This window comes from Lygodium microphyllum, chromosome 20 (assembly GCF_053477565.2).
Source record: "Lygodium microphyllum isolate KBCC chromosome 20, Lygodium_microphyllum_v1.1.10, whole genome shotgun sequence".
NCBI lineage: Eukaryota > Viridiplantae > Streptophyta > Polypodiopsida > Schizaeales > Lygodiaceae > Lygodium > Lygodium microphyllum.
In genome coordinates, this window is record NC_141154.1 from 80,961,680 (window position 1) to 80,974,043 (window position 12,364).

The 12,364-nt window shown below is 44.1% G+C and overlaps 1 protein-coding gene across 1 annotated transcript; it reads left to right on the plus strand.

Moving 5' to 3' along the window:
• The first annotated feature begins 5,349 nt into the window (after nucleotides 1-5,349).
• Nucleotides 5,350-5,883, plus strand: LOC148019073 (uncharacterized). Its single transcript, XM_087660657.1, has one exon. It carries the CDS (start codon nucleotides 5,365-5,367, stop codon nucleotides 5,881-5,883), a length of 519 nt encoding a protein of 172 aa, XP_087516783.1. The 5' UTR covers nucleotides 5,350-5,364.
• Nucleotides 5,884-12,364: the final 6,481 nt, after the last annotated feature.

Sequence of the window (12,364 nt, forward strand, 5' to 3'; positions counted from 1 at the left end):
TCACATACAAGAGAGATTTAACATTTGTGACATATATCATGTTGTAATAAATTTTTAAAAAACATGACTTAATGCATCTATTCACAACAGGCCAATGAGACAAATGTGTCGCATAAATCTATCCATCTTTTTTTGGAATCTATTTTCTGAAATCCCAATGGACCTCGTCGAACAATTGCACCGACTCCTTCTAGTACCACTTTGAACCACTGCATATCGAATAGGATCATGAAGAAGCTATGGTAATCCATAGTGATAATACTTTGCAAGTTTTCAAAATACTCTATCTCATCTATAAATGGTGTTTGGATCCGTGGCTCACCGTCGGCTCTCTTGCTCGAACTTTGCCATGACACCACAATCCATTATGGAGTGCATTTTGTCTATACGCTCCTCCACGCAAAAATGTCGTCCTCGCGATCATGCCACATTGTATATTTTGTACTGTACATTGAAATGGTTAATTAGTTGTCACACATCTTCTTGAGAATCCTTGATCCTCAGTAGGGACCTCCACCCCTTCGCGAGAGGTTGCGATCAAAGCTCCATGTAACCATTGCATAGACATAAACTGTGGAATCTCCTCCATGCACTTGGGATATCAAATCAATGGATGGCGCGTACTACGTCAAAATTCGGATCGCGCTTCTTCCCGATCTTTCCTGGCTTGCTCATACCTAGGGAGTCGCATCTCCTTGGAGGCATGATGCAACATACAAAAATGATTCATTTTCTCTTCCATTGTAGCATCCATCCTGTTTTCTACCCCATTTCCAACCACCACATCTCTGGACAGTCTATCATCGTCCTTCAGCGACCATAGCATACTGTTGTCTGAATCCACCGTTGGAAGCCATTACGAAATATACACTAATGCCTCAAATATCAATCAACGTTTAACCATGATACCTTCTGACAACTGAGCTCATTGTTGCACAAAGTCTTAAAGGTTTTTATAAAGTGCTCCAAGAAGAACATCCATCGCATATGGACAGGTCAAGCAATCTCTACTTCGTCTACAAGATGCATTAAGAGGTGGGTTTGTATCGTGAGCATGCTGGTGGACAGGTACTTCTCAAAGAGACACTGTCTCCACTTTTCTCCACCTTGAGAATTCAATAGAGGATGTCTTGATCTCCTTCTAAGAATCCATCGCACTAAATTTGACAACCTGTAAATCACTCCGCATATTTCTAGAGTAAGGCATCATACGATCATGATCGGTAGTACCAACTGCCACAAATGAAGAAGCATTACGAACAATGACTATACTCCAAATAGTAAAATACACATGCCACTTACAATCCATTCATAGTACAAACCTAATATATCTTATACAACTATGGGATTTTACCCCTAATAGTTGGTCACCTTTAGAAAATGCGGATCTGAGAGAACGCATCATACATGTTGGAGTGCGAATAGACCTAATAATTGGCTTCACAATGCCTTTTTCTTTAGTGGACAAAACCCAAGGAGCGTGAGGTAGTTGTAAGCAACCATTAGCACTCAACAAAGTGCCTCCATCTTGCCTACCTTCTTCAAATTCATTTGTGCCCCTGTAGTGTCTCTCTTTCTTGTGATGTGGTCCCATAGTAAGCTATCCACATTCTTGCAAATATGCATGGGATCTAACAAGTGGTTAATCTGTAAGTGGATCCAATATGGCAACTTGTAGAAAACTGAAAACCATCACATTCCATTTGGATGTGATTCCATGTGGACCATTTTTGACTCATACAAGCTTTGGATGTTCATTCGTACTGTCGTCTAAGAAAACCTTCCCTTGTTTCATGACCTGCTAAAAGAAAGCAGTGTGCCCTTGATATACCATCTTCTTCATGGTTCGTGACCTTCAGGAGTCTAATTGTGGCCTACACAATGGACATGCATGATAACCTGAGGTAACCAGTCATGTCCCAACACCTCTATTCTCTGAATATAAACTTGAACGAGCTATGATAGATATGACCAATGAGAACGGAAGCCTACTTACATAAGCACTTCTTGAATCCTGGAAAGTTATGCATTGTCCACATGAGAATGGCTCGTGTATTAGCGGACCATCGACTATCGCGCTTGCTCATATCTTCCATAGCAGTGACCTTCTCCTTCCACAAAATCTTAAGCTCATCGACTAATGGATGGAGATAGACATCCATATTCTTGACTTTATAGTGGCCAAGAATGAGCAAGCTAAGGATCAAGTGTCCTTTCTTTGTAGAAAGCCATAGTGGGATGTTGTAGTTAATACAAACAATAGGCCACACACTGAGCAGAGATTGAATAGGCTCACACCATTCATAGCAAGTCCGAGTTGAAGATTCCTTGTCTCTCATGCAAAGCCTGGAAAGCTAGAGTCAATGTGGCTCCATGCACGTGAATTCGCTGATATTCGTTGGACTTCATCTATGGATCTATTTTGCACATGCCATGTTGTCAAGTTGAAGATGCCCTATGTACGAAACATGTGATGTATACAAGGGATAAGTGGAAAGTATCTAAGAAAAATTTTAGGGATGTTTTGCCCTTGCAAGTCCTATTGATACCTGTGAGCACCACACTCTGGACATGTCTCCATAGTCTCGCATTCTCCTGGAAACAACACGCAATCATTGACACATGAATAAATAATATTGTAGTCTGTGCCAAGCCTTCGTAAAACATATTGTCGTGCATTATCATGTGACTCAGAGTTGGTATTTCCCAGTGGTAATATATGATACTTTAGCAACTTGAAAATAAATCCTAAAATACCTTGAAAAAGTACAATTGTATTTTATAATGGTACTAAAGAGAAATCATCAAAGTGTACATAGAACGTACCTGAATAACTCGGTCACACTCGCATTACTCCACCCCTATTTTGATTGCACACTTTGGAGTTCAAGCAATGTCTTCAGGTGAGATACTCGGCATCCATTATATAATGATATGGATACTTCCTCTCTAAGCAGATCAGATGTCTCAGCATTCGTGGGCATCAATGCATCGATCATTGCCTCCATCTCAAGCTCCAAGATTGTAGAAAAGTTTGAAAGGCTACTAGTCTCCTTTTGTATTGATGGTATAGACTGTTTAGTGCCTTCTAAGGCTTAGGTACTCCATCCATCGGACGTCCACAAACTCTTCTAACTGGCCACAATAGGTGCACTCCTCGTTGGGATGAGATCAGCATCACCTCCCTGTATAAATTTTAGGACTAGGTCTAATGTTTTTGTATATGATATTCAATTAGTTTGCGAATATAATGCATGATTGATATACACTTTTCTTACCATTTGCTCAAAGTTTGAGATCTCCTGATGAATGATCTCCAATTGAAACTCGTCGAAGCATTGTACATGTTCTATAGACAAGTGATGCTTTTGTATGATTTCCAGCTTGCATTGAGAGCAAGGACACAAAACACATTGATTAAGATACACCTCGCCATCTTAAACATCACAACCTTTATCGTTTTCCATTTTGTCTACGTTGTGACAAACAATTTGTTTTTGTTCTCATTCTCTTTTTCTTTCTTAATTTATTTGATAAGGGATTTCTTCTCTTGTAACTCAACAAAATTAACATAAGCTAAAGTATTGGTTTTCTCCTCCTTTCAACGTTTCTCCCCATTTCTTTGCACCTTTCTTTGCACTCTTCATTTTATATTCTCTCCCCTTTCTCTTTCTTTCTCTCTCTCTTTCTTTGTTGCCCCTCTCTTTGTTTCTCTCCACCCCCTTATGTTTTCTCACTCATTCTCCTCTCTCCCTCCCTCTCTCTCTCTCTTTTCCCATTTCTTTGTTGTCTTTCATGTTTATTCTCTCTCTCTCTCTCTCTCTCTCTTGTGCTCTCTTCCTTTTTCTTTTCTTCTTCTCCCTCTCTCATTTCCTATCTTTCTCTCTCTCTCTCTCTCTTTCTATCTTTGTTGCTCCTCTTTGTTTCTCTCCATCCCCTTATGTTTTCTCACTCATTCTCCTCTCTCCTTCCTCTCTCTGTCTCTCTTTTCCCATTTCTTTGTTATCTTTCATGTTTATTCTCTCTCTATTGTTCTCTTTTCCCTTTTCTTCTACCTCTCTCATTTTCTATCTTTCTTTCTCTCTTTCTCTTTCTTTGTTGCCCCTCTCTTTGTTTCTCTCCACCCCCTTATGTTTTCTCACTCATTCTCCTCTTGCCTTCGCTCTCTCGCTCTCGCTCTCTCTCTCTCTCTCTCTCTCTCTCTCTCTCTCTCTCTCTCTCTCTCTCTCTCTCTCTCTCTCTCTCTCTCTCTCTCTCTGTTTTGGATCGATTCTCTGTGACGAGCCGTCAGCTACCTTGCATTGCGAAGGAATACTGCCCTCTCATGTGAAGCTCCCAGATGCATCGCTTCCTAGGGATTCGCTTCTCATAATCGTTTCTGCTCTGGAGATGCTAAAAGAAGCAAGTTCGAAGAGACCAGGTTGCTGAAGATCACTAATGTTGTCTTCGGATATTCAAAGTTTTCTCCAGAAAGCATGAGCCAGTTGGAATAGCTTCTGCCCATCATAAATCAACAATTGGAGGACCTTTCAAACTAATAAATCACAAAGGCGAGGTGGTTACAGATCGTGATTTTGTTGGGAAGTGGACACTGTTGTATTTTGGCTATACATCATGTCCTGATAACTATCCAGAGGAACTTCAAAAAATTGGAGAACTTCTAAATAAGATCGGGATTGAAAAACCAACACCAGCTGATGCACCAGATGGAGAATAGATTGCCGTATTGATGCCAATCAGATACCCAGAGCTGTCAAGCAAGGGGCCCCCGCTGTTGCCAGGGTTGATAGCAGCATCTGTTTGAATAACATCCTGAATAGGACGGCCAGTTGCAGCCGAGCTTATCTCTCTTCGCAGAAGGAAGGCTCTTGGAACGTGCAAGCTGGGACAGCATTTGTGGATGTGCAGTTTCAGGAGGAGGTGAAAAGTGGGAAACTTTCTTCATTGAAGGTGGTCTCTCTGACATTCAACAGGTCTATCGAGGGGGCTTTTTCCTCGTGAGGCGACATGCCGCTCGAGCTCCATAACGTGGAGCTTCTAATCAGCCAGGATATCAAGGAGGCGAAGAAAGATTTCAAGAAGGATGCGGATAATGCCTTGAACCAAGAAACCCGCCGGCTCCATGAGAGGATCCGGCGACTAGAGGAGATGGTGAAGACACTCACGGAAGAGAAGAGGGATCTCAAAACCGACCTGGACAAGCTACAAACGGAAGTGTCACATCTACGGGAGGCAAGAGAGGACACGGATTTCAAAGCGGACCTCCGAGAGGCTATCACGAAGGAATGCCGAGAGGACCTCTAGGTATGTATAACCGAAGTTGAGGCTTCGAGAGAGGGATGGGAGGAAAAAATCAAAGCAAACATGAAGGAAGAATTAGAAGGGAATAAGGAGGGGTGGATTGAGGTAGTGAAGAAGAACATTAAGAAGGAGGTCCAAGAAGAAAATAAAAAGGAGGAGGTAGTTCGGGTTCAGGAGACCTTAGAGGAGGAGAGGCTCAGGAACGCGCGCAGATTGAACGTGCGTATTACCGGGCTTCCCGAAGGGGCCTCTTCGGAGGAGGACGCACGCGGGCTATGCACCCGACTAGGGTACACGAGCATGCCCTTTACTCAGGCATGGCGTGCAGGACGAGATACTACCAGGGTCAGAGCTCTGATATTACATATGAGCACACCGGAGGACAGAGCCGCTTTCTTTCGGAAGCGGATTTCACTCCGAGGGATGACTGGGGCTTCCATCTTCATGGATGAGGACCTGACTCAGATGCAGATTGCACACAGACGAGCATGCATGCCACAGATACTCCAAGCACGTAGAGAAGGCCGTAAGGCCTTCTATCGAGATGGCCGGATTTTTATAGATGGACGCCCCACCAAATAGGGGGGCGCGGCCTATGAGACGGGGCAGAGAACTATACAGAAAACCCCGATACGTGTGGCAGTTTGGAATTGCAACGGCTCCCTATGGTCACGACCGGACAGACTTGAGGAGATTTTACCCGACCATGATGTTATATGCCTCACAGAGACACATGAGAGCCCAGAGAGAGGGCTTCCACGCATTACAGGATTTGAGTGGGTATCTGCATACCGGGCTACTACTAGGCAGAGCACATCTAGGGGCTTAGGAGGGGTGGCAGTTCTATTCCACCAGGGGATACAGAGACATATCTAGTTAGTGAGAGGAGATGAGGAGGCCAGTTACATATGGATCAGAGTGCAGATATCAGATGAGAGATGGATCTATATGGCAGTATGCTACTTTTCACCACGAGGGTCCAGATATGCTACTACGCAGGGTGATATTCAGGCCAGAGATTCCCCCTCCCCTTATTTACAGCTCTCAGAGGACATTATTCTGTATTCTAGTTTGGGTGAGGTCTTCCTTATGCGGGACTTCAACGGGCGCACACAGAGCCGACAGTGTGAGAGTTTTGATATGGAGCAGCCAGAGATCATGAGAGCATTAGACCCTGAGGAGTTGGGGATTAGTAGGGAGTCAGCAGATACTGGGCTAGACGCCACAGGGTATGGAGGGCATTTACTTGAGCTTGGTAGTAGACATCATCTCGTTATTTATAACGGGATGGCACGATGGCCATATTCAGGAGGTCTTACATGCTTCCCACATGGGAGGTGCAAGAGTACTGTAGATTATCCGCTCGGACCGATCGATGGGATGCATACTATCGAGTCCTTCGGCCTTGGGAGACTTCCACTCGGTGCCGATCACACCTTTCGCAGTTTCTCACTCCTCACCTCATTACCATCACCACCTGCAGATATCATACTCCACATGCATACTACCATACACTTCACTCATAAGCTCTCACATATTTGCTCACAGCATCTGGAGGAGCACATCACATCACTTGATCCATATGCACCCCTTGATACACTGACCACTGATATCACACGCATTCTGCATGATTCTGCTACACTCAGTTTTCCACATCACACATACACGCACCCCCCTCGGACCGATACCATGCCACAGAACAGGTCGTATGATGATGAGTGCAGAGATCTACGTCGATAGCTACGCGATTTGGAGGCCAGAGGAGAGATCACACACAGACAGGCGCAGAGACGCATGCACCGCTTGACCCGCCGTAAAAAGCGGGAATGGGAGGAGGAGAGATATTGGGATATATACCACCTTCTTATGAGCAGAGTTTGTGCAGAAGCATGGAGGCAGATCAGAGAACCACGCTCACCCACACCGATACATGACCCTGTAGTATGGCATGGATACGCACAGAGTTTATATCATGTACCCGCACAACCGCTGATACCCACACCATGTACACCAAGACCTGGTATTTCATCCTTTTTCACCACTAGTATGGTGAAACATGCTATCTCACGGTTACAGTATGGCCGCGCTCGAGATCAATTTGATCTTCAGGCAGAGCATATTATATATGGCAGAGACACATTGGCTCCACTCATTGCTCACCTCTTCAACCGTGCATTGTCGGAGGGGTTCCCTGACTTGTGGACAGAGCACACCATTGTACCTATCCACAAGTCAGGGGATCCTATGGATCCTAACACATATAGGACCATCATGATTGGGCCAATTTTGTCCAAACTTTATGGCACGGTGATGGAGGAGGAGCTCAGCACACTAGCAGAGAGAGAGTGCATACGCACACCCGGACAGGCAGGGTTCAGACGGGCATTTTCTACCATAGACCACATCTTCACTTTCCGTTGTCTGATCGACTAGACACGAGTGAAGAAACAGAGATTGTACTGTTGCTTTGTGGATTTCCGCAAAGCCTTTGACATGGTTCCGAGAGAGAGGCTTTTCAGACGCCTACTTGATCTGGGGGTGGATGATGACATGATGTGGGGTATTTATGCACTATATGAGCGGGTTACTGGCAGAGTCAGATGTCCGGGAGGTATATCAGATCCCCTTGTGAGCACCATTGGTGTGAAACAAGGATGCCCACTCTCACCGACTCTATTTGGGCTATACATTGATGAGATAGCAGAGTTTATTCAACAGCGAGCCGGTGGAGGTATAGATCTCAGTGGAGCCACAGTTCATATCTTACTATATGCAGATGACATTGTGTTGGTCTCAGACTCAGCTCAGGGATTACAGTAGCATTTATTAGCATTGGATGATTTTTGCATACAGAGAGGCATGACAGTGAACCTTGGTAAAACCAAGGTTCTTATATTCCATACATCAGCTCAGATACACAGATAGAGTATTTTCATGGCAGCAGGAGGGAGTATTGAGGTCACTGGATCATATGTATATTTGGGAGTCACCTTTACAGCAGCTTCAGGGACTTTCTCGATGACACAAGCAGCTCGTGATCGCCTCACTAGAGGATACTCAGCATTGGCTCTTATGGAGCGACAGTGTTATCAGGCACACTTCCAGGAGCCTCGCACCAAGGGGTGGCTCTTTGATACTCTAGTCACTCCAACACTGATGTATGGAGCAGCTATATGGGGGCCAGGCCTTGCCGATTATGTATGGACATTGATGGAGAGACCTCAAGTGATCATGATATCTAGATTGATTCGCAGCAAGGCCTCAGTCCCACATGACATTGTGCGAGCAGAGCTTGCCACACCGCCCATGCTAGTCGAGGCATTATTTCAGACAGTCTGCTTCCTACACAGATTTCAGGATATGGACAGAGATCGCATTGCATATAGAGCATATATGGCATCTCAGGAGATGGCTCGAGCGGGGGATACCACATCATGGTATGCACAGACTAGAGCTTGGTTTGACAGACATGGGCTGGACATTGATAGACTCCCACCTCTTTTATATGATACTCAGGCTCCCACTTACACCCTCTCTCTCTCTAAGAGGAACAGAGTCATCAAACAGGAGATATGGCATATTTATATACAGAGGACATGGGTCAGCCCTGCACAGCCACTGCCATCGAAGATGGCACATTATTATACACAGTTCTTGAGCATATCAGAGCAGGGATTCATAGAGATTCCGAGATATATGCAGATCTATATGCCACATCGATTGAGAGTTCTTATTGGACAGCTCAGGGTATCATCACATCAGCTTATGATTGAGAGTGGCAGAGCCAGTGGCATCCCACGGGAGGAGAGGATATGCCCCCTTTGCAGATCAGAGGTGGAGAGTGAGGAGCATTTTGTTCTCAGATGCCTGACATACTCAGAGTTGAGATCTAGATACACATTGAGCAGCTCACTTAAGGGATGTATGACTGATATGGATCAGAGATCATTTGGCCGTTTTCTGGGAGAGGCATGGCACATCAGAGAGCAGAGTACACAGCGGGTCCCAGTCAGAGAGGGGCCCACCCAGACGACTATTACACAGTTCTTTCAGACAGACAAAGTGAGAGCTACTATACCAGCCTCCAACCAGACCTCCGGGCTCACACTACAGTAGGCTGAGGACCAGCGTACCCGACGCCGCACGAGGATCCGGGGGTTTCGAACCCCACAGCCACACTGACAGGAGATCCGGAGGATTCTTGATCTACATCGACAGTAGACTGAGATCCGACGACACTCGACACATTGGATCTCAGATCTCCAGTTTGCTCTTTCTCCACCGCCGATGTACCACATCTTGCATCCAGGAGGGATCACGTGTTATTAGCGACTTCGACAACTGCTACTACATCCTAGGATAGTATATCTCCCTGCATCTGTTACATATACACATCGCACCACTTTATCACAGCCGACAGTTGTTCCCTTATCACAGCCGACATTTGTTCCCCTTTTGTAGCCATTATCTGGAGTACCAGAGCTACATACGCACATACACATATACGACACTTATCACACTCACAGCACCGTATTTTCAGTTTCTAGTTTTTAGCTTTTCATTCAGCACTTTTATTTTGGATAGTTGGACCTCATCAGTTGTATCACAGTTTGTCTCATAGGCCAGTTTTGGTCTTTAGAAGACGTTAATATAACTTTCTTTCTTTCTTCTTTCTCTCCCCATTTCTTTGTTATCTTTCATGTTTATTCTCTCTCTCTCTCTCTCATTCTCTCTTCCTTTTCCTTTCTTCTTCTCCCTCTCTCATCTCCTATCGTTCTCCCTCAGTACACCTCATTCTCAAGAGAAACCCTCTCATTGTTTCTCTCCATCCCCTAGTGTTTTCTCACTCATTCTCCTCTCTCCCTCCCTCTCTCTCTTTCTTTGTTATCTTTCATGTTTATTATCTCTCTCTCTCTCTCTCTCTCTCTCTCTCTCTCTCTCTCTTTCCTTTCTTCTTCTCCCTCTCATTTTCTATCTCATTTCCTCTCTTTCTCCCTCAATGCACATAATTCTTTTTTTCTTAAGAGAGAAAAAAAAGAGATATCAATAACAAACCCTCTATTTTTCTCTATCCCCTCATGTTTTCTCATTCATTCTCTCTCTGTCTCACTCTCTCTCTCGTTCTTTCTTAATTCATTTTCCTTTCTTCTTTTGCCTTTTTATTTTCTCTCTTTCTCCCTCAATGCACCTCATTCTCAATTAAAAAAAAAGAAAATGAGAAATAACAAAAACAAACCAAGAGGGAGCAATGCACTCATCGCAAAGGCTCGAATATGGATTCTTCGTCTTCTCTTTGCGACAGCTTCTCATCTCCCTTCATGCACTTCCTCCTCTTCTTCGCGAACAACAGTGGCGGCAGTGAGCTCTCATTCTCTCTCATTCTCTCATTCTCTCCCTCTCCCTTCCAAATGCACGATGTATTTTGCTCTCTCTTCACAAAATGCTGTGCCCGGGTTTCAGTCACTTTTTTTATCTGAGTACCGTCGCTTTTTTCATCACATTTGTGATGCAAATAGCAATGCGGCTAATATGTGTCGCAATTGCCTAACACTATTCTCCTATATCCTTGTAGTGTTGGCTGGCAATGCATCTACATCTGAGACAAATAATCTATTTAATATTCATAAATTTGATGGCAATGGCTTTGATCTTTGGAAAGATTGTATGAAGCAAGGTATACTTTTTTTGAAGGATTGTGATGATGCTTTGGGAGAACATAAGCATGTTGCTTTGTCATATGAGGATAGGACTAAAATGAATAAAAAAGTCATTATTTATATTAAAATGTCTATCACAAATGATATCTTGGTTAATATCAAGGGACTTACTATTGTTCATGTAGTTTGGGAGAAACTCAAGGCTACGTATGAGAATACAACTCTTGTGAATCACGTACATGTCATGCAAAATTTGGTCAACTTGAAGCTTGATAAGTCTAAGTCTACCTCAAAGCATTTAAATGTTTTCACTTGTATTTTGACTCACTTCAAGATTCAAACTTTCCAACTTTTGATCCTAAACTTAGGGCTATCTTGTTGTAATGTTTCGGCTGAAAATATTACGAGGCCGTGGGAAGTCTCGAGCAAATCACAATGCCGACATTGTGGTCACGAAGCAAAAGACCAATCACTCATTTGGAATAACATATTTACTACTAATAGAACTTAAGGTATTGGGTTAATAGGATATGGCCCTAACCCAAGGATATAAGGGTTAACAAAAAAAAACCCTTGGGGATCTTGCCAAGTCGCAATTGATCCCGGATCAAGTGCTGGATGCATTCGGAGAGAAAGATTCACTCCTTAGCAATTGGCCAAATAAACGACCACTGGAATTGATTGTGCTTGTAACAGTTTAGAAAGCACTGTTTGCATTGTTTGCTCAAGGAACTAAAGGATGAAAAGATATCTAATGCTTCAGGTTGAAGGCCTGAAGGGAGAGGCAGCTTCAGTTACCCCCAACTGCCTGCCTGACCCTAACCAAGGGGGTTGTTGACCGCGCCGGGAACGTGGACCAAACTCGCCACGAGAGGTCTCTCCGTTGAGTTCTACTTGGAGCAGGAGGATGCTTGGGTGCCAGGGGGGGCTCTGGCCGTAAATCCCTCGCCTTCCGGGTCCTGCACAAGAGGTTAACGTGACTCGGGATTGGATCTCGAGGCCCGCATACTAGTTTACGGGCGAAAGCTTGGAATAGTGATCCCTGTGGATTACTAGATAGCCTTCAGGCAGATTATGGACAAGCCTACGGGCGGAACTCCTTGTATTTCAAAGATAAAATGATGAAATGTTAATAAAGAACTTGTTTGATATTGTTTTTCTATGTCATGTGATAAGATTACGTGAAGGAACCAGTGCTTAACGCATTAATTAAAGAAGCTGATTGTTATATGTCAATTAATGTGTTAGATAATCACATAACTAAAACAAACCGAGGAAAGTGCGGAGGATGGGCCATGGGTCCGTGGTTGGGTGGTCCTGCTTGGCCGGGAACTTTTCTCAAAACACGAGGAACAACAGGATGAGCGTCAAAAGATATGAACAACAAAAGCGTTGACTTAGAGTTA

Excerpts from the sequence above, each read along its gene's own strand:
- LOC148019073 (XM_087660657.1), top strand. The coding sequence starts at position 5,365 with ATGAAGGAAGAATTAGAAGGGAATAAGGAGGGGTGGATTGAGGTAGTG.